Here is a 23601-nt window from a genome sequence, read left to right as displayed (position 1 = left end):
AGCAGTGGAATGATGAAGACTTTTTTTAAATTTTTTAACAAAATCTTTTCACTTTAAAAATGTAAACCTGTCTCTAAAGAGAAGATACTTCCATCCTCCTAGGACACAAACATAAAATTGGAGCTTCATGGGAGGTAATATACCTGGTTTACCACCTTTTTCTGTTTGCCAGTGTCCAATTTCTACCAATGGCATAAGTATAACCTAATTGTCTCTTATTTACTTCTGATCTTGTGTCCTTTTAATGATAAAGAAAATGTGTAATCATTTTGGAAAGGTTTTCTCTCCCTTAAGACTATTTTGCTGTCCCCAGTTTCTTCTCAAGAGGGGCAAAGCTTCCATTCCGTGGCGTCTTTGGGACTCTAGTTAAGTCCTTTCCCATCTGCATTTGGCTATAAGCCAATTTACTTTGCTCCTGGGGCAGGTGGTGGGTGCCCTCTCATGGCAGCCTTGTGGTTTCAGGCTGCAGGATGCATGGCCAGAGATGGACAGCAATGATGACTTCAGTTTCGCTGAAGTGGATGGAACAAGGTGGAAGTGATGAGGACACCATATTTGTGTCTGGCGTGGTCAATGTTCCATCCAAGCAGGGATGTCAACACAAGGAAAAGGAGAGCACTCAGATGTGTCTGCAGTTGAGGGCAAGCGCCTTGCACTGACAGACACGGGCCTGGGCAGAGCCTCCCGGAGTCTTTTTCTGGCAACAGCTGAGGCCCAGTGGAGCACGGTGATACCAGCCCTAAGGTAGAAGAAAGCGGAGTTTGGGGACTTCTCTTTTTCTGCTTCTTACTCAGTGGAGGGGGCACAGGTAAAACTGATGCATACTAGCACATTATGCCATTGTCCTGCAGGGTTTGTTTTTGTTTTTTTGGGAAAACAACCGCTTTAAGGAAACCATCCTTCCAGAATGGAGTCAAAGAGAAGATTGTTCTTTCCCAGCAATTTAAAATGAATTTAAAATTTAAAATGAAGATCCCCCTTTAAGGATGAGGATGCCAGCATGTGGGAAAAATGCCCCAAATTAAATTCTTCTCTGTCCAAAGCATCCAAGAAGATCAAAAACCGAGTTACTGAATTAAAAAAAGGATCACTCCTTGCGTCTGTATTATGTTGAACCGCCTTTTGCTTTAATTGCAGCCTTTAGTCTGTTGGGATATGTCTCCACTAACTTTGCACATCTAGACTTTGCAGAACTGCTCAAGTTCAGTTAAATTTGATGGTGACTGTTTGTGGACTGCAGTCTTCCAGTCATTCCACAGATTTTCAATGGGGTTTATGTCTGGGCTCTGACTAACCCATTCAAGGACATTCACCTTTTTTCTCTTTCAACCACTGTGTGGTCATTTTTGCTGTGTGCTTTGGGTTATTGTCATGTTGGAAGGTAAACCTTCTTTCCATTGACGAATTTCTGGCAGAGGGCAGCACATTTTCCTCAATAATTTGATGGTATCCATTTTTCCTTCCATCCTGTCAAGTGCTCCCTGCTGCAAAGAAACACCCCTATAACAGGATATTACCACCTTCATGATGTACTGTAGGAATGGTGTTCTTTGGGTGGTGAGCTTTAATGGATTTCCACCAGACATATAGCCTTTTCCATGTGGCCTCAGAATCTGGCATGTGCTTTTTGGCAAAGCTCTGTCATGACTGCATGTGGCCTTTTTTATAGAGTGTTTGTTTTTTTCTGGTAAACCCCCCCCCCCCATACAAGCCACATTTGTGGATAATTTGTAATATTGTTGTCACATGCACACAATTACCACTCTGCCAGAAATTGTGTGCTATAACTGCTTCAGAGTTTCTGTAGTTCTCTTGGTAGCCTCTCTGATTAGTTTCCTCCTGGCTCTTTAATCTAGTTTGGAGTGACATCCTGATCAGGAAGGGATCTGTGTTGTACCAAATACATTCCACTTATAAATAGACTTCACTGTGCTTCTAGGCATTTATAGAGCTTTCAACATTTTTTTTGTATCCATTTTCTGACTTTTGCCTTGCCACCCATAGTTGTTTGTTTCAGTTGCACTACAGAGGACTGACATGCTCCAGAAATGCTCTTTTCATGCTATGCTAATCAAAAAGACCACAGCTGATCACAGTTGCAAGTCAAATGGCTTTGCATGCTATTGAGAAGGTGATTAGCTACACCTGATTGAGCTTGCAAGTAATTTTAGGAGGGGGAGGGATGATTTTTTTTTCCAACTCAGTGTTTCTGTTTTTTATTCTTTTATTTCTTTCTGACATGCTGGTGTTCTATCTTTCATTTGGATGTTATAAGTTGCACTATACATTATATTGAGTAAATACAGCTGAATAAAACAAAACTTGTGTATCTTCATTTCATGCTGCAACGCAACAAAATTTTAATATTTTAAAGTAGGGTTATTCTTTTCTATACCCACTGTATGTCAGTCATCAGGGAGGAACCAAGAGTCCTGATGTAGAAAAAAGCAGAAGAGATTGTTGTGGGCTGAACATTATCCAGTCTCATTACATTCCAGGAGTAGACAGTTGGCAAGCAGACTTCCCGCGCTGACAGTACCTGGGCTCAGGAGAATGTGCTTCATACATTCTGTGTTTCAGAACCTCTTCTGAAGTTGGGAGACACCAGATATGGACCTCTTGACTCCCAGATTAAACAAAAAAAATGAGCAAGTTTGTATTCAGAAGCAGGGATCCACTGGCATTATCAATTAATGCTCTGGTGGCTCTGTGGGATCATTACAGCCTGATCTCTGCCTTTTCTCCTCTGAGACTTCTTCATCTTCTCCATGGAATTGAGAGGGAGGGCATCCTGAAAATTCTTACAGCTCCAAACTGCTCCAGGAGAATGTGGTACTCTGATCTCCATCAGACTCCTGATGCAAACCATGGTATCTTCCAGATCATCTGTATTTTCTGTCCCATTGACTGGTTTACCATCCTACTTCACGGACGCTAATGGAATGGATGTTGAAGCTCTGGTCGTGACTGATAGGAGTCTTTTTGATTTAGTATTTCCTTAAAAGTTAGGAATTACACCCACACAAGTTCTACTATTTGAACATGGAAAAAATTATTAACTCAGTGGAGGCAAGACCTTTTTATTCAAGGTAATACTCTGTGGGAAATGCTCTGATCTTTCCTCATTTTCTTTTGGATCAACGAATGGCCCAGAGTACCATCAAGGGACTTGTGTTCACTCTTGTCTTAATCTAAAGACCACTTGCCTCTTGTTTTTCTTCTTTTTTTTTTTGTTGTTTGTGAAGACCTTTGTACAAGGTGTCGCTTATATTGTCCCAGCTGTACAACCTCCAGGATGAAGGAATCTTTCCCACTGCTCCACTGTATGTGGATAGTGGGATTTTTCTGCTACCAGAATGCACTGATCAGTGCTGCAGCCGATTGGCTGTTTGAGAGGAGTTGATTACAAGGAGCTGATTACTAGGTTTCTAAATATATTTAATGTTTCACAGCAACCATTTTATATAATCCAACGACCAAAATATTACTAAGTAGAATTAATTTTCCTTTTGAAAAAGACCAAACATGACGCACATCGGATATTTACATCTTTTAGGACTTGGTGACCAGTTTGCCTGCTGTACATTAAAGCCTATGCATGTTTGGTATCAAATAAGGCTTGACTGACTTTTATACATTTGAGTAGACATTTGTTATAACTGTAATTTTATCATATTAGGATTTATGAAATAGTATTAGATTTTGAGAACTAGGTTGTATGAAAAAGAGCAGCTTTGGGTCAAGTAGAGCCAGGCTCAAAATGTGTAATTGTGCCCTGCTAGAAGCATAGCCAATTATAATGATACTTATTTAAGGGTCACACATGGAAATTGGCTTTTTCAACATATTTAAATATGCAAACCTTGTATTATCTTTCGAACAGCACCTTTAGATAAAGGTGAGATCTTGAAAAAAAATTAGGGCTGTCAATCGATTAAAATATTTAATCGCGATTAATCGCATGATTGTCATGAGTTAACTCGCGATTAATCGCACATTTGTATCAGTTCTAAATGTACCTTAAATTAATACTTTTCAAGTTTTGAATACATTAATCAACATGGGAGTGGACAAATAGACGCTTTATGCAAATGCATGTTTATTATTAGTGAAACCATACTTAACATAGGATGAAGACTGGACATCTATCAAAGGGACCATAGTATCAAAAGTCATATGTTTATCAAAGAACTTGTTCATGTCTATTATACACATGAAAAAACAACAACATAGAAATAAACGGTTCCCATTACTTCTCTTTCTTTACTCAATTTACTTACACAAACCTTACATTTTTGCACGATAGGGCAGCTCACTTCTTGTAAACATGCTAACCTAAATGTACATTTATTATTACTGAAATCACCCTAAACAGAGCATAAAGAACATTGACATGTTTTACAAAGAACGTGTTCATGTCTATCAAACAGGTGGGAAAAAGAATATAAAAAACCCACAGGTTCCTCACAGATTATTTCTCTTTCTTTGCACTGAGCCAGTTGCTCAAACAGACGAGCCTGTTTACATTTTCAGATGACAGGGCAGCTCGCTTTTTCTGAACAACATGTCCTGAGAGTGAAAACAATCTTTCACAAGGTACGGATGTGGCAGGTGTTGATAAGTATATGCGTGCAAGGTAGGCCATCTCACTGTGTGCCCCTTCATGATTGGACCACCACTGCAGGGGACAGTCCTCTATGGCAATAGAGGGCTCTGCCTTGTAGCGCTCCACACATTTCTCAATACAGTCCTCTTCATCATCATCAGATTAAGATTCTGGCACAGACATGAGACATGTTATCTTCTTAGGTGGTTCAGTTGTCAGTGTCACTGGTTTATCTGGCTGTGCAAGCCCCTCCCTCTTGAGCAAGGCACAGACTGAACTCCACACCTCAGCTCTGTCAGCCCTGCTCAGACATTTGAGGTCCTTAAACCTAGGGTCCAGTGCTGATGCAACCCTCAGCCATGTGGTGTTGGTTTTTTCCTTCCGTTTGTCCATGTCAGTTGTGAAAGTTTCCTTAAACTTAATCATGTAGGCTGGGTCATCTTCTGAGACCTCCATCACACGTGCTAGATGACACAACGCGGGCAGCACAACTGAGCAAGAAACAAATTTCTCTCCTCCTAAAAGTTCACTCACATACCTGGAATAATAGAGAAAAGCACTTTAGTTAGACATAATGAATCTCTCACTCACTTTCAATCTCTCACTCTTAACACACGCACGCGCACACACACACACACACACACACAAATATAATAATAATAAGAGTATCAATAAATTACCTGCAGTGTTCCAGCACAGTCTCCAACCTCTTCAGTTTATCAAATTCAGCTGCAGTTGGCATGTTGATGTTGCCTGCATGTAGGCCCAGTGCATCTCTCAATGGTTCTTGATTTCTCTCAACACGCTTTATCATTTCTAGGGTGCTGTTCCACCTAGTAGACACCTCCTGTACGAGTGACTCTTTCTTTTGAAGATGTTTGACTTGCTGCTGTTCAAGCTCGGCTGCGTTAGCAGGGCTATGCTTGAAATGACCCACTAACTTCCTGCATTTTGCCAAGGCGCCATCAAACGGGCTGTTTTGGAGAGAAACTGTGATGGCTCGGTGGAGGCTGTGTGCAATGCAAGGCATATGCTCGAACGGGAGCTGCCTGGCCGCTGCAATCATGTTGCGTGCACTATCAGTGGTCACTATTTTAATTTTGAGTTCAATGTTCCACTGTCTGGCTACTTGAAGAAAGTGCTCAGCGCAAACGTCAGCATAGTGTCTATCTTCTGTCTTCATAACGGTCAAAGCGTGAGACTGAAGTTTCCAGTGCGCGTCAAAATAATGTGCTGTGACGCCTAGGTAGCTATGGTTACTGAGGGAAGTCCAATAATCTCCGGTGAGCGCAACCGTGTTTGTCTGTCTCAATGCCTCCTGAACTTTAGCTTTCTCCTCTTCATATAAGTTGTGAATCTTGGTTGTAATGGTGGCTCTTGAAGGTAGTTCGTATGTAGAATCGTTAGATGCGATGCGAATAATTTCAAGTAGACCCTCGTCCTCGACCACATTAACTGGTCTACATGCTGTAGCCACCCATTTAGCTATAGTTGAGGTGAGTCTATTAGTTGTGGACTTATCCATCGATCTCCGCTGCAAACTTTGATCCATTGTGGTCTGCCTTTGATGAGGGGGAGGGGGGCTCTCCGTGTCAGTTGTATGCTTCGCCATCAAGTGATATTTTAAACTCGACGTGCTGCGGTGATAACTTAATTCACATCGACAATAACTGCAGATAACTTTTGTCTTGTCGACAGAACCATCAGACCTCGTTTTGTATATAAATTTTCCATTCAGAAGACCCCTTTCTTTTTCCATTTCTGTTTGCTGCTGCATCTTTATCTCTCCAACTACGGGCTAGGCCACGGGTCAATATATATGAACTTCATGAAGTGTTTCTTTCTGTATAGACCACAGAAGAAAGAGGGTCAATTTAGTCAGCAGTAATGTTTGAGGCTATTAGTGTGTAACATAGACAGTTTATTGATAAATTAAATATATTGGGGTTTAGTAACACCCGTGCAAGATAAGGTTGTTAGTGAATACAATCAGTGCATTAATAGGAAACAAGACAGACATAACATAAAGTGACAGATAACCGGCCGGCATATACTTCAAGTGATATACATATATTAATCACAACATGCTTTAATAGCCGTAAATGTTCTTGAAGGGGCTCCTTTTGGGCAATCGGTCGTCGATTTTAATTGGTGACTGTGTATGGGCAGTTGTTCTTATTGAGTTGCTCCGAGGAAATCGTTTAGGGGTGGTTTTATCTAAGTATTGAAAGCAGGGCTGTAAGAACTACCGCTCAAGATTTCCTTGGTTGGGACAGCAGAATATGGCTGTATTGTCGTTATTATATAAACGTCGGTTCAGTACCGCATATAAGTGGAAACAGTGCTCCGATGGCTAAAAGCCATTTCTTCACCCCTGTGTGGTGAATGCTTTATTATGTACCTTTCTGCCGATCTGTAGGTCAGTGCGTCTGCTTCCGCTGTCCGCTCTCGTGCTGTCATCAGTCTCCGCTCTTCCTCGTGGTTCCTGGCGTCCGATGCTTGCTTGGAGCGATGAGGGGGTGTGCCGCCAGGCTAACTTGCGTAGCTTCGTCTGGACGTCGTAGGCCACGGGTCAAACAGGTGATGCGCGCTGCATTAATCGCGCGTTAAAAAAATTATCGCCGTTAAAATGAATCTGAGTTAATGCGTTATTAACGCGCTAATTTTGACAGCACTAAAAAAAATACAAGAAAACTTTTCTTTTTCATTAATTTATTTAAACAAATTTTAAAAGATGTATTAGCACACTGTGGAAAAAGCACAGCCATGGTCTCAGAAGCTGGCTTGCCCTCTTTAGGAAATAATTACAACTTGCCTTTTTGTAGGCATTTTGCATATCTGCCCACATCTCAGACATTGACCATGTGAAATGTGTGATCGCTCCTTCATTTAGAGTTCCTTAATTTGCAAGAGGTTTGCAGGTTTCCTTGCAGGAATTTTGGATTTCAAATCCCCAGCTGCCTCCCCCAATATTTCAATGTGTTTTTTATATCCGGCCTTGATTAACTAGGCCAGCCCATAACCCTCAATTTTTTTTTTTTTTTTTTTTGAGTAGACCTCACTGCATTCTATAATAACAAAATGTGGGACACGGTTTGCAATGCCATTACTTCCTAATATATGGATAAAATGCAACGCTGATAAATTAAATAATTGTGCTATAAAGTGCAATAGTGCATGTGCATAGGAATATATGTTTAGCAAAAAAATTAGCAAAATCACGCAATTTAAAGTGCTATTGTGTGCAACACATAAATATATGTGCACTTCAATAAGGAATGTGCAATTAATCAAATAAAGTGCAAAAATTACACATATTAAACAGAAATTGTGCAATATTAAATAACAAAATACATACATATAGATTAAAGTGCATAAGTAATTTAAAGGCTGATGCTGTTAGTAAAAATGTTCATCGTAGCAATAGTCTATAAATTCCACCATGGATGTGCAAAAGTGCTGATAAGTCTTCTATTGTGATCTCGGGTGCATAACCATCACCGATAGGACACCTTTTGGGTCATTCAGGCTTGCAAAGAATAGATGGGCTGTATGGTGGTATATCACTCAGAGATGAATTGCTCAATCCTTCATCAATATCCGCATATATAGGGTACAATAACCACTAGCAGTTAGAGCAGCAAGAATCCTTCCACTGGACAGTCAAAAAAATAAAAAGTTCACATAGTGTGTACCTTTAAAACCATTTTAATATTAGAGAAAAAGAAACACACTTACAAAAAAAAGGATAGTAAAGCTCTTGTATAATGAGATTAACACGGTATTTGCAGTAGACCCGGCGCGTTTCGTCTAAGACGACATCATCTGGGGTCACCCCAGATTAGATCTTCGTAGACGAAATTCGGTGGGTCTACTGCAAATGCCGTGTTCATCTACTTATACAAGCGCTGTACCATCCAATTTTCTGTAAGTGTGTTTCTTTTTCTCTAATATTAAAATGGTTTTAAAGGTACACACTATGTGAGCTTTTTATTTTTTGACTGTCCGGTGGAAGGATTCTTGCTGCTCTTACTGCTAGTGGTTATTGTACCCTATATATGCGAATAATGATGAAGGATTGAGCCATTAATCTCTGAGTGATATACCACCATACAGCCCCATCTATTCCTTGCAAGCCTGAATAACCAAAAAGGTGTATACTTTATTGGGTCCACTACTTCTGGTAAGCCTTCAACTTAGTTGTCCTATCAGTGATGGTTATTAACCCAAAATCACAATAGAAGACTTATCAGCATTTTTGCACATCCATGGTGGAATTTATGGACTATTGCTATGATGAACATTTTTACTAACAGCATCAGCCCTTGAATTACTTATGAACTTTATATATATATATATATATATATATATATATATATATATATATGTATTTTGTTGTTTAATATTGCACAATTTCTGTTTATGTGTAATTTTTGCACTTTTATTTGATTAATTGCACATTCCTTATTGAAGTGCACATATATATATGTGTTGCACACAATAGCACATTTTTTTGCTAAGCATATATTCATATGCACGTGCACTATTTCACTTTATAGCACAATTATTTAATTTATCAGTGCTGCATTTTATCCATACATTTTATTCACAAATTTTGGTTTGTTGCTGGCTGCTGTATATTTAAGGTTGGTGAAGTATACATTATAACTTTACATTACTTATTAATGCCTTCCCAGTCGGGGTGCTACTTTGCCACGATTGTCATGCGATAAATCATGCTGCAATCATGGCTAAATCGCAACACATGAAGCTTCTCTCTCAAATAGGAGCAGGAGCTTCTTTTGGGTGACTGCAATTGCATCGCGAACGCATCACGTGATTCAAATTGCCTAGGTGTGGATCGAGCCGTAATAATCCAATCCTGTGATGCCAGGAAGTCTGCAACAGGTGTTCATTTTTCATTATACATGGGGTGAAGGTGTGTTAAGATTGTTGTCAAACTGCCTACGTAGAGATGTTAAAACTGCATTGTATGTGGTTGATAGATGGCATCAAAGTCCCCCACCCCTGTTAAGGAATGGTTGTTCCATTTAGACATAGATGACCTCTTTCATGCCTTTGCACATCAGTTGTCTTCTCTTTCCAAAATGTTAACCTCCCCATCCTTGAAAAAATGTCCCTTGTCCTTAAAGTGGTTCTTCAGACCATGTGTAATTCCTTTTTTCCTTTTATCAGTTTGCAGAAAAGGGGAGTATTGTGGTCATCCATAGTTACTAGGGTATTTTGTACTCCTTACAGATCTTGTTGGTTAATCTCAAGTGTACCTTTTTCATGTTTGTTTTTGTTTTCCAGTTGCCTGTAGTCATTAGGGTACCTAGGCTTCAGTACTCTGCTGTGACATTGTGTGAAATACCTATGTCCTTGTTGGGCTTTGGAGATATAATTGTGCCTGGTGAGTGAGAAATATGTTTTTGTATATGTTTGGTGTACCCCCTTCATATTTACATCTGCTTTGTATGTTGCTATGCTGTCTTGTGTAGACTTTTGTAACGCTGCTTTTCTTGGCAATAATGATGTGAAGAAAACTATTTAGACAGGCAGCTAAACACTCTGCTTAAAGACATGTTATGTAGGCTGCATTACCTGCCACTTGACTTGCAGTTTTGTTTACAGCCAGCCTTGGGATCCAGGCACCCCTACTATTTAGCACCGCCAGACCCACCTCGGTGCTGCAACACAGCTTAGTCATGCTCTCAGTCTGCTTAATAGACAGTACAGAAGCACAGTAATGAGTCATTTTTTCTGTTCTCTCCATTAGTTTTATGTGTAGTGTAGCAACTTAGCTTGTTTAGTGATAGCCCTCCTCCCTAAGTGCTGATGTACAGGAGATTAAGCGGATTTGACACCATTGAATACTTTCACTGCAGCAACCGGGAAGTGAGAGCCCACTATTAACTGAACCCGTCGTCTAGCCAAGCATAGGCAATGCACAGCTTCACTTTGAGATGAACTGTTTATTCCAAAGGTTGATCTTACCTTTCTCTTAACAGCAAATTGCACAAGATTAGAGCAGTGTTTCTCAACACCAGTTGTACAGTCACACCAGTAGGTCAAGTTTTCAGGACCTCTTTCTTAACGTAGTTATTTAGAAATTATATTGAAGAATGAACCCATAGGTAATGATATTGCAAAGCTTTATAGGTGCTTGTAAACCCTGAAATAACCTATTTAACGCAGGACAGCTACGTTTATTTCAGTATGTGATGTCTGTCTTCTGATTATTTTTTTGTTTTTTAGGTCTCTTGGTTGCTTACTGCAAAAGATTCGATGTTCGAACATCCTCTTCAAGTATATATTATATATCCTGCACCATAGGTAGGTGCCGTATATAAAAATATCTAAATATAGCCAGGAATAGTTATGGACTGAGTTAACATAGACTATAGTTTGTAAACTTTAGTTTTAAAAGCAATGTGTACGATAACTTTTTTTTTTTTTTTTTTGATGCCAGAATACACTTAACAATGAAAATGGCCACAACATTTGTACTTTAGAACAATACTAAATTGACAGCATACAGTTTGTCAGTAAAGTTTGAGAACCAGGTATCAGTGCTGGCTCAAAGGATGGGACATTAAGAAACAAAAAGACAGATGGCAGTTAACCAATGACCCTCCAAATGATATTCTCCCTTCCACTTAAAGAGTAAAATATATTCAAACATTTTTAACAGCTACACCTCTTTCCATCATATACAGGCCCGGACTGGCCATAGGGCAGACCGGGCACTTTCCCGGTGGGCTGGGGCCACCACGGGGCCACCAGGCAGCATTTACTAATAGGGGAAGGTGCCAGCATAAGGCTGTGTGGACGAGGCAATAATCCTTGAATCAGCCCACCCTGCGCACACTGCTCCGCTCACTCCACTGTGTTTCCTTTTCAGTATTGTGGGAGAGGAGAGCTCAGGTCACAGGCTGTCTCCTCCTACTGCTTCCCTTGTTTGGCTGTAAAGGTGGGCGGGGCATCAGCAAGCACTAGAGCTGTGTCAGAGCGCGGGTCAGACAGACTGAGGGAATAGAGCTGCATCTAGCATTGCTGATAGTGGGATCGGAGTTCAGGTGTTTTCAGTGAAGAGGAAGGGGGAAACTTTTGGAGACTGACCTGCCTGTCACCTTGAAAGTAGGTGCTGCATTGCTGCTGTACAGACTCCTCCTATAACTTATCTGACATTCCTGCAGTGCTGTGACCTGGGATTGTATAGATGCTGGGGCTTCCCTGAAGCTTGCTGGGACTAGTCCCAGCAAGCACTGTTTCTGATAACAACAGGCTCAGCACTGTCGCTTCCTATGACACAGTGAATACTGTATATAGACTGTGCATATATAATGGGGCTTCCATTTTGTCAGCCAGCTCTGATTGCAACCAGGAGATTCAGTCACCCAGAACATTAAATCATATCGCAAGTCACTACTGGTTGGTTACATGTGTGACAAGTTCTGATTGGTTACTATGGGTTACTGCACCGCTCCTATGTCTGTTGACTTTATGCAAAATAACCCAAACTGACCAATCACAGTCCATCTTGCACTGGCCTGACTTAGGCTGCATTTGTACGGGTAAATAGCACCGGTGTGAATGACAACAGGAGAAATCTGCTGACCATCAAGCCCTGTACGCTTTAAAGACAGGTCAGTGGCAGCTGCAGCTATCTATAACTATCCGCTCTGCCAGCAAATCTTCGCAGGTAATCGCTGGCAGAGAGGATAGCTACAGATAGCTGCAGCTGCCACTGACCTGTCTTTAATCACTTGTCTACTGGGCACCTTTACCCCCTTCCTGCCCAGGCCAATTCTCAGCTTTCAGCGCTGTCGCACTTTGAATGACAATTGCGCAACACTGTACGCATATAACATTTGTTATAATTTTTTTCACACAAAAAGAGCTTTCCTTTGGTGGCATATAATTATATATTTTTGCAAAATAAACTAAAAAAGACCAAACCTTTTGAAAAAAAAAAAAAAAAAACCTTTTCATAGTTATAAAATTTTGCAAACAGGTAGATTTTCTCCTTCAATGATTGGCACTGATGAGACGGCATTGATGAGGCTGCACTGGTAGGGGGCACTGATAGATTACACTGATGAGGAGGCACTGGTGGGCACTGATTGGTAACACTGATGAGAACTGATAGGTGACACTGATGAGGAGGCACTGGGGGGCTCTGATTGGCAGCAATAGTGGGTACTGTTGATCATATGGTAAAGAGCAGCTGATTGGCTCTTTATCTCAACCTGTGATCAGCTGTGTCCAGAGGACAAAGTGATCAAAAGGCGTGGTACCCGCACGCCACCATGGGCGTGCGGTGGGCGCAATCATGGGAGGACGTCATATGACACCCTGACCGGCCAGGCTGTAGTCGTCATTCCGCTATTGTGTGGTCGGCAAGTGGTTAAAGCGTACAGGGCTTACAATGACTGAAGCTGGCCAAATATACTGTAACTAAAAGACATAGAAAAACTGGTTGTAATTTTTTGTAATTTTGGCTGTAAAATGGGCTGCTCAGTCCAAAATGCCGGGCCTATTTTTTGTCCCAGTCCGGGCCTGATCATATAACTTTATACGTAGCTTTCAGCAGTCCTCAAGCAGCCTGCTGAATCTCCTAAAGCACCCTTCAACTCAAGTCTGCGATCAGATCTTAACGGTATTGCTGAGTTTTCAATTTAAACATGCTGACTAACTTTGAGAGGCAATTGAGGAGCCCAACCTATTTGCTCAATAGTTTAAGTTTTGGTCCAGCGAATGCTGTGTTCTGTAGTAATTTGGAGGTTGGTGGTAAGAAATCCTGAGCTCAACTGGGGATACAAGAGGCTGACGTTACCTGAAGTGTTGGTAGTATAAAGGGAGAGTATTCACTTACACCCCCCCTGAAGACGTCATTTGCGTATGACGAAACGCGTTGGGCCGCTCCTTATTGGTTGACGCCTGGACGCACATGCGCAGCAGAGGACGACTGCGGCCATCTTGTTGGTAGAATCGGAACTACGCTCTACGCTGATCGGCGGTTTTTATGCCTGTTTGTACCTACTATAATGTGAGTTTTATTTCATCATTTCATTAAACATTTTGAAACTTACATACTGCACTATGAGGGGTATCATTTATTTTTATATGAGTGGTTTCCGGCTGGATATTTTGATCTTATCTGTATGAGATCCCCCCTCTTTTGAGAAGTGGATTGGGAAGGCGATCTTCTGACTGCTACCTGCAGCTTGCCATGGTTATTGCTTAGAAGCGTGTTTATTCATCAGTCTGGTAAGCGTGTTTTGGCTTAAAATCTGGTGGTGGATCTGTTGCACCCTCCCACTTAAGCCTCGTACACACGCAATTAATTTCCGCCGACCGGTCGTCCGTCTTTTGTCCAGAGTGGTGTTTGTTGGTTGGAATGTGCTGTAGACTGCACACGAATTTTCACGCACGACAGAATTCTACTTCAGAAGTGATATCATGTGTTGGATTGCTTTCTTTGTGTTCTTTCATCTCTGAGCATGCCCAGTCTTGCTCATAAGATTTTTCCCTGTCGAAATCTGTACTGACTGCACGAAAATCGGACGTGTTTTGACGGTGGACAAAAATTTTATAGCCTGCACACCAGAATTTTTTTGGCCGAAAAGTCGGAGTCGGTTGTCGAGAGCACCATACTAACAAGCCGAAAATCGGCAGATCGGTCGTCGGACGAAAATTCCAGGCCGAATTTCGACTCGTGTGTACGGGCTTTAAGTGTTGGTTTTATCACACTTCTCGACGAGGATCTCCGGAAGTTCTTTTCTATGGACTTTTTTTTTTATGGACTATCTTTTAATTGATCTGCCCATAATAATTTATTTATGATAAGCGCTACATACTTTTAATCACATTCACTTACAGGTAAACCTGTTTAGGTGGAGTTTTTTTTTTTTTTTCATGCTTTTCTGACCGGGTTGCTTTAAAACAGATTTGAATTAAAAAAATAAATGCTTACTGGTAGGATTTTTATGATCGAAGACACCCTATTGGTCTCTGCTGTCATAAATGTTTCTACCTGCCTATCAGCATTAGGGTACATGGAGCCATGCATAGGCATCTAAGAGGACTTTTACAGCACCCCTCTATGCCATGATGATGTGACTTCCGTGCGCATGCATGGAAGTGATGCTATCACTGCCCGGCCATTTAAGTGGCTAACAGACCAAACCCGGAAAAAAGAGCAGGAGAAGATGGAAGCACTAGAAGCGTGCTAGAGGGAGTTGTTTGAGAGGAAAGTCTGCCATAATGTGCTAATATGAGGTGCATATTATGGCTGACAGCTCCTGGGGGCCCATTTATTTTAAAAAAAGAAACCAGCAGATGTTAATTCTTCTCTAAGCTTATAATTAGTATATTCCATTAATTGACCTACTGATTATGTTTAATTTGCAGCTTATGCTGTGGGGATGGTCTTGACATTCATCATTCTAATGGTGATGAAGACAGGCCAGCCAGCTCTCCTGTATCTAGTGCCATGTACTCTTCTGACTAGTTCTGTTATTGCCTGGAGAAGAAAGGAAATGAAGAAGTTCTGGAATGGAGGAACTTATGAGGTATGGCGGTATTTACTCTGATATCAAACTTGTACTGAAAACCTCTAATCACATCTGTGCTAAGTCTAGGCCACAAGTTATTTCCTACACTACCCTCTGCCTCTACACTTTCTTCACACTTCTTTGGTACATACCTGATAAGAATATTGTAAATTATGTTCACAAATCTGAGAATTCACAGACCAAAATAAACTAGACTTCTCTCCATGTTTTCTATCTAGTAGCAGGATTGGGCCTGTAGGTATACATTTGCAGTCAGATGTTCTTGTAATCCTCTTTATTCTAGGCACCCCTCCCATATACATAACACCTGCTATCCTACAAAAATTCCCCTTAGTCCCCTGCCCCCCCCCCCGGCCCTCCCCCAATTTAAACACAGCAAATGGTGCTCTAGAAACTGCTAGAAATTCAAAAAGTCAAAATTCCCTAGGGTGCAAGTGATAGTGCCAACCAGTGGGGTACCATACCTCCCAACTTTTTGAGATGGGAAGCAGGGACACCTATTAGCAAAAGGGTGTAGTCATAGGACACACCCCCTGCCCCACCCTCTTAAAGGAGAATTATCAAAAAAAGAGTTAAACCCACAAGGGCTTTTTTACCACTGCTATTCCTTTATTTTGGATTTTGACATGTACAAATGCACCAATTTAGAAATTGGATGAAAGGTTTAGCCATAGGAAACACTTTTTGAATGATAAATAGTGCTTTTTATATAAAACTATATAGATCAGACCAAAATGAGGGACACATGAGGAGGAATGAGGGACACAGGGAGATTGCTTCAAATCAGAGACAGTCCCTCGAAATCAGGGACAGTTGGGAGCAATGGAGTACCAATTACATGATTTTAGGATTGTAATAACTTCTGCCTAGTATCTTTAAGCTGTCATAGGATGTGTTTCAAATTTCCTTGGGGTCAGCCACATTTGCTGCAGCAGGAGTCAGAGGTTAGCCCTATTCTATTCAGGAATTTTCATGTGCGGTATTTTCTATGTAGACTAAAAATCTGTGTCATCCTGTGCAAGAGAGCTAAAGATATGTACTGGATGGCTTGTAGGATATCCTCCCAGATTCATCAGATATTGGACAAAGATCACTTTACCATTTTTGTTTACAGGGGATAGGGAATTAGAGCAGGAATTTAAATCGATATTAAAGCTGTTTTTTTTTACCCTAAAATAATAAACATGTAGTTCTTACCTGCTCTGTGCAGTGGTTTTGCAATGAGCAGCCCCAATCCACCTCTTCTCGAGTCTTCAGCTGGCACTTCTCTTCAGTGAGTGCCCCCATAGAAAGCCCCGTTCTATGGGAGCACTCGTGCGGGCTCACTCCTGAGCCACCCTGTCTCCATCTTTTGAGACAGACAGGACGGCTTGGCCTCACTCCCTTGTCACAGGATTTGATTGACAGAAGTGGGAGCAAATCCCTCCTGCTCCTCTCAATCTGCCCAGTGAGGAGGGACAGAACTGGTAGAGCCGCTGCTCTCAAGCACAGCATTGGATCAGGAATGGGCTCGGGTAAGTATGGAGGGGTGGGGGGATTCTAGTACACAGAAGATTTTTTTTTTTTACCTTAATGCATAGAATGGATTAAGGTTAAAGAAAAAACCTTTAGGCCTCATGCACACTGGATGTTATCAAACGGTCAGTAGAAAGCTGTAGCTGTAGAAGGCGTTTTTCAGCTTTTTTGCAGTAGCGTTTTTCAGCGGTTTTTAGCTTTTTTTCAGCTGTAGCATTTTTTAGCTTTTTTTTTTTATGTTCCCACAAAAGCTTATGGCTCAAAAACGTTGATAAACGCAGAATAACCGTGTTTTTCAGCAATTTTTAGCTTTTATCAGAGTTAGAGCCTTTTTACAGCTGAAAAACGCCTCCTAAAACCCACGAGTTCTGGCTTCTTTTACAGCCAGAAAACGCCCCTGCTAAAAACTGCTGATAACAGCCTATGTGTGCATGGACACATAGAATAACATGCTGGGGAGTTTTCCGGCTGCAGAAAAAAATATCTGACGCCAAAAACAGCAGCTGTAAAAACGTCCAGTGTGCGTGAGGCCTTAGGCTTTAGAACGACTTTGATTCCCTTAGCTCTTCTCTGCTGACTTTTGTACTGGCCACACGCAGCAAGATTTTCTTTTAAGATTGTCTTATCAGATCAACAAAACTGACAAACAACTGTGTAGTCTGAGTGTCTATCTGATAGGATGTTCTTTTTTTGTATTGTTCAGGTATGTCCTTACACAACATAGCAGTTGGTAAATGTTGATCTGTCTAGTCAAATCTGAAGCAATCTGCATGTTGCTTTTGTCCCACATTAAAGGGGGAGTTTAAGTTTTTTGTCTTAAAGTGATTGTAAAGTCTATTTTTTTTTCTAAATAACAAACATGATATACTTGCCTCCTCTGTGTAGTTCGTTTTGCACAGGGCAGCTTGGGTCATCTTCTTCTCGGGTCCCTCTTTGCTGCTCCTAGCCCCTCCCTTCAGTCAAGCTGCTTACTATGGGGGCACCCAAACTGAGATGCAGCTCTGTGTGTCCATTCAGACACAGAGCTGCTGTTCGGCCCAGCCCCCTCTCTCTCCTGATTTTCTAATTGACTTTGACAGCTGCAGGATTGCGCCACTGCTGTGTCTTAGCCAATCAGGAGGGAGAGTCCCAGACAGGTGAGGGACTCGTGGAGAGAGATGGGCTCAGGTAAGTATTAGGGCGGGGCTTCTATACACAGAAGACATTTTATCTTAATGCATTAAGATAAAAAAAACTTCTATGTGCAGCAGCTCCCCTCAGCCCCCCTGATGCTTACCTGAGCCCCATCCCGATCCAGCAATGTCCACGACTGTCTAAGCCTTCCGGGACTCCCCTCCTTATTGGCTAAGACACAGCAGCAGCGCCATTGGCTCCTGCTGCTGTCAATCAAAGTCAGCAAGGCAATCAGGAGAGAGAGAGGGAGCCGGCCGAACCGCAGCTCTATGTTTGGATACACGGAGCTGCAATTCGGCTTAGGTGCTCCCATAGCAAGCTGCTTGCTGTGGGGGCACACAAAGGAGGGAGGGGCCAGGAGAGCCAAAGAGGGACCCGAGAAGAAGAAGATCCAGGCTGCTGTGTTTTTATAAAAAACAAAACCAGACTTTAAAATCACTTTAAGGCCCCTTTCATACTTGTGGACCGTTCAGATCCGCCTGTCAGTTTTTCAGGAGGATCTGAACAGATGCTCCATGCATCTCTATGGGGCATCGGATGTCAGCGGAGACATGTCCGCTGACATCCGATCCGAGCCTGTCCGTCCAAAACAATAAGTTCCTATGTAGCTGCTTTGGCTTGTAGGAATTTTTGGAGTGGGTCAGTACTATGTATCAGGAAATACCTGTGCATTGAACGTGGCACACCCCAGGTGGTGATGGCTGCTCTGTGAAAACACATTTCTTAAAGAGGTTGTAAACTCGTTTAAAAATATTTTTTTTTTTTTTACAACCTGCAAGAGAAAGACATAATGAGCTAGTATGCATCGCATACTAGCTCATTATGAAATACTTACCTTAGAACGAGCCCCCGCCGTGCCGCTCTCTTACCTGTATGACGGGCGACATGACATGTCGCCCGTCTTCCGGGATCGCGGCATCCGGTCATCTGATTGGCCGGAGCCGCGGTGACGTCACTCCCGCGCACGCGCGCGGGAGCCGACGGTCACGGCACGGGGCTCTGAAGGAACGGCACGATCAGCCGTTCCTTCAGAGCGCATGCGCCAGTGACGTCACTGGCTGCATTAAAGGTAAATATCTCCTAAACGGTGCAAGTTTAGGAGATATTTACAGTACCTATAGGTAAGCCTTATCATAGGCTTACCTATAGGTACAACTTCCTGAGGAGGGTTTACTTCCTCTTTAAGGGATTGAACATCTGAGATCTTGTGCTGAACTACATATTTCAAGAATCATTTACTAAGTTATTACAACCAGATTTGCTGGCACTACATTTTGCTCTTCTGCGTCACAAGTCACATGATATCCCTGTGTCATACGACGTATCTTTGGCTATTATTGATATTCAGATTGGCACATACCAATGCTTTCTTTGCAAATCACAAATTTTGAGGTCCTGAGGAAACAACAATTGCGAAACGTGTCAACCTCTTGAAGCGTTAGCAAAGGAATATTGAAGAAATTTCATATTTATGGCCTGTACTATCCATATAAGCATCGATTTGTATCATTTATGATATATTTTTTTGCTTTTTGTAAAAAAAATATTCTTTTTATAATACTGTCCTTCTCTGGTACCAGTAGAGTCCCCAAAGTTCTAAAATTCACTTTTCTGGGTGTCCATTATGGATGAGGTACCAGAATATATGTAGCCCTTATCCAATTTTTTTGATCTTGCTAAATAAAAAATTAAAGACTTTTTATTTAGAATCCTGCTTATTTGAACATATTCTCTTGGAGTACTAATTCAGACACTAAATAATTTTGGTTTCGGTTACATGTGGTTTTCTCTGTAAATTAATGACCCTTTCAATTTCTGATACTCTTTTGGGAGCTTTTAATACTGTTTTATTATTACTGTTTTAAGTTAACTGAAATCATGGCTTTTTATTAATATTCAGCGTTCTGGTTACTTATTCTTGCGGTAACCTCCTATTCTTTTTTTTTTTTTATTGTTTTAGATAATGGAGCAAACAGACAATGCTGTTAATGAAGAAAATATTATTACAGGTGAAGCACAAGAAGTACAGTGATGTAACCATTATGCTTCAATGAACTTTTTATTTTTAATCTGGTATTTTCAGATAGGTTTAGAAATCTTCTGCTGTATTCTCCCTATTGAAATTGTAATCTGAATATATTTTCTAGATTTTTTTTTTAATTGTATGTAAATCCGGAATGGGGGGAAGATTAATGAAAGAATGTGTAATATATTTGTTACTGGCTAACATGGCACAATGCTCTTTCCACTTCTGATGTTGGAAGATCTATTTCTATTACATTGTGCCTTACTTCAGATAAAAAAGGTCTTTTTGATCTTTGCCCTATAACAAAAGTAGGCAACAGCAGCATCATCCAGCCCTTCCACTGTAGACTACCCTAGAGGGGAAGTCCTTACTAGTGTTTAAAGATGAGGGGGAGACTCATTTATTAATGGCTGACATACTTGCTCCAGTTTGAAAAGTTTACTGTTTTTTTATGGTCGATGCACATAAAATGTTTAATATTTCAGTTTTAGAAGGACAAAGTCACCCATGGAAACTTCTCCTGGCTCTGCCTTTAGTCTAAAGCGTCTCATACCACTGGCTACTGAAGAACTCTTAGGTGCAGCACTGTAAATTCAAGTGTACAATCTTTGCTACCAGTATGCCAGAATTGCATAACAAGATGGCAGGTGATTAATGCCACTTGCATCTGCTTACAGCTAAAATGTAAGATTTGAGTATACCTTTACAACCTGATGCATTGCTTGTTGTGTTTTAGCCCTTCAGCAGGTAGGGTGTGCCAAATCCACAGAATGCTGTGGGGAATCTCTGACAAGGCAGATATGCTAGAGGAATGGTAACAAAGAAGTACAGCTCCTGATGAGTTTGTAGAGGTGAGCTTTATCTCACCCCTATTCATACCTTCTGGAGTTCCATTTTAAGCCAGTCGTGTACTATATATGCCTGTACAGATATAGTTGTGCCATGTTGTATTCTTTACTAACACAGACATACAGTGGTTTTGTTAATATTATTTGAATTGCTGTTAAATCCTCTGAATCCTGTTAATTTAAAACTGCGTGATCTTAAGATATCTGGGACATGGAGTGCACAGTACTTTACCTTATGGCACCAGAAACGCACGTGAATTCCTGTACAGGCATCCATGTCTTTCCAAATATCAGATATTTATAACAACCATCATCACCCCATAGCATATAAACCAAACCTACTCCATAACACTTAAAGTTAACCCCAGGATAGCCCTTAAAAAAAACCTTAAACCCACCAATCCCAGTACTAACATGAAAATTACATTTAAAAAGTAACCCAGTCCCAAAAATGTTTCCTTTTTCACACTTTTAACAAGTAGTATTAAACTCCTAATTCCTGGAACTAAGCCTGAATATAAACCTTTAGACCACTTCCTAGTGCTAATATACATTATTCCCTAACAATTTAATATAAATTGTACTATAGATGTACTTGCCTTTCATCCGAACGGTTCAGTGGCAAGTCATAACCGTCCCACTTAAAGAAGTACCGGTGCTGACAACACAAGATTAACACTCCTGCTCTGTGTAAGCCTTAAGCCTGGTACAGACCATTAATTTTTTTTTTTTATTTTTTGTCTTTAACCCAGTGAGCTGAATGGAAAAAAAGGGCTTGCTATACTAAAGCTGGCCATAGATGAAGCAATTTTAATGGTTGCAAGAAAAAAAATTGATTCCGCCATCAACAGAGTCAATCAATATGGTTACATTCAGCCTACCCAAAAATGTTTTGAATCTCAACCAATCACTGCTGAACTGGCCAATATTCGCACAGTCTATGGCCAGCGTAACTATGCGATGTTATTACAGCGATCTCCCCACTGACCTATTGTATTCTGACAGGGGGATTGCCCCCCACCCAGTCAGAACACGCCAATCCATGCTTGCAGCCATTGGCTGCATGAGCTGATCAGATGCCGATCTGCTGCTGGTTTTCCAGCAGGCTACTTTACATACTGGCCGAATGTTGGCTGGTTTCTGTTGAACCATCATATATTCAGCTAATGTGTACCAACCCTTAAATACATTGAGGGAAATTTAAAACTAGAGCAGACAGTCAATGTCTATCTTCAGCTTGTTCAGTTAAGCTTTGAAAATGAAAGGTAGTAGCTGATTGGTTGCCATGCCAGGTGCTCTGGATTTTGGTTGCTCTCGTTTTGAGAAATTCCCCTTATTTGGTTTTGCAGTAATTGGATACTTTTATTTACATCCACCCATATAGTAGACTGATAGCAATTTTTATGACAGATAACAGTTACATCCTTTTCGTGGAGGTTTTATACATACACAAAAGTAGGAACATTTCAAACAGGCAGAACCTGTAACTTGATAAACATCTCAGAACATTCATTGTCTGCCTTTTTTTTCCCTTTACAATAACGGATTTGTAGGAGCCCAAATCAACATAGCTTTCTATGCTTGCATCATGCTGGAGTTGTACGTTTACAAAAAATATAAGCCTATCTAGATATATACAAGCGTGTATCTAGAACTGTATATAAACCACTGTTAAGCCATTTACATTATAAATCTAAACTTGAAAATCTATGTTTAAACTGTTGAAATACAGGTGCTTGTTGAGTTCAAAGGTTGAATCCAAGCAGTTCCTAACAACTCTGACTATTAGAATGAAGCTGGGAACATTGCAGATCTTGATGCAGTCTGTTTGTGGTATCATTGAGGTCTGCAGGAAACAATTAAGTTTGGTGTGTATCACACCTTCTCTAGGGTGCTCTGTCTTGCACTTACTTGCTCACTGCACTCAGGTTTTCATGCTTACAGCCAGATTTAAGCACATGGAAGGTGTAAATAATAATTTGCATCAGCAAAATGTAAGTAAAAGTGTGGGAAAGGGCTTGTATGCACATTAGTCCTGGCCCCTGACTTAAGTTCCCCAATTTAATAACTTCAAGCTGGACTAAACCCATCGACTTAAAGGTTTCAAAAAAAGTTCATGCCGGGAATGCTAACTATCACATTTACTTGTGCTTTCAACCAAATTGTCAAATTTTCAAATGACTGGAGTCCTAACTGCTCACATGTGCAGCATCATGGCAGTTGCAGATCAAACAGAGGCTAAGATGGCAGCCTCCTTGCCTGAAAACGATACGAGGGTTTAGTTCCGCTTTAATTAAAGGAGAAGTGGTATGCAGTAACCAACAGTAATAAATACCAGATCAGAAATTAAAAGGAGAAGTATCGCCATATTTCTCCCGTTGGACACAGGAGTGCACTTGGTTCTGCGCTCCTGTGACCCAAATTCAAATGATTCAGCTAAAGCATGTTGTCGGCTAATGTCACACACCTGCTCCAGGCTATGCATGGATTCCAACAATAATTCCCAACCGGCATCGGGTTCAGCCTCTTTGCTTGCCACTGAGAGCCTGAGCCAGCCTCTCCCCTACCCCTGCACAGGCCAGCACTCCGCATAGAACGATGTTTGACAGTCACTGCTCTCTTTTAGAATGGACTCGGGAACTGAGTGATCAGCAGTGTTTGATTTCTCAGTTCTCGTGGGGGATAGCTGCAGCATTGGACCGATGTGGCAGCCATCCAGGTAATTATAAATGTTATTTTCCATTGCCACACTTCTCTTTTAATCAGCTTTTTGCACTTCACTTATATTCTGCAGTGCACCGCAACATGCTGTGCTCCAAAAGAGAGTTTGGCCTTTTTCTTTTTTCTTTTCTT

General features: G+C 41.1%; 1 protein-coding gene across 2 annotated transcripts in view; it reads left to right on the top strand.

Moving 5' to 3' along the window:
• Window positions 1-21132, top strand: part of SPPL2A (signal peptide peptidase like 2A) — a 128970-nt gene extending 107838 nt beyond the window's left edge. Inside the window, exons 12-15 of one of the 2 annotated variants that reach the window (XM_082254036.1) lie at window positions 9920-10019; window positions 10865-10942; window positions 15023-15183; window positions 19835-21132. In XM_082254036.1, coding sequence (XP_082110162.1) covers window positions 9920-10019; window positions 10865-10942; window positions 15023-15183; window positions 19835-19906 — 411 coding nt within the window. In that variant the 3' untranslated portion in view covers window positions 19907-21132. The remainder of the gene's footprint in view (window positions 1-9919; window positions 10020-10864; window positions 10943-15022; window positions 15184-19834) is intronic. The other variant, XM_082254035.1, reaches the window with a different exon arrangement.
• The last annotated feature ends 2469 nt before the right edge of the window (window positions 21133-23601 follow it).

Source organism: Pelophylax lessonae (genome assembly GCF_965119305.1).
Source record: "Pelophylax lessonae genome assembly, chromosome: 4".
NCBI classification, from domain to species: domain Eukaryota; kingdom Metazoa; phylum Chordata; class Amphibia; order Anura; family Ranidae; genus Pelophylax; species Pelophylax lessonae.
Note: the sequence above shows the minus strand (reverse complement) of the source record. Positions and strands in the feature narration are given on the sequence as shown.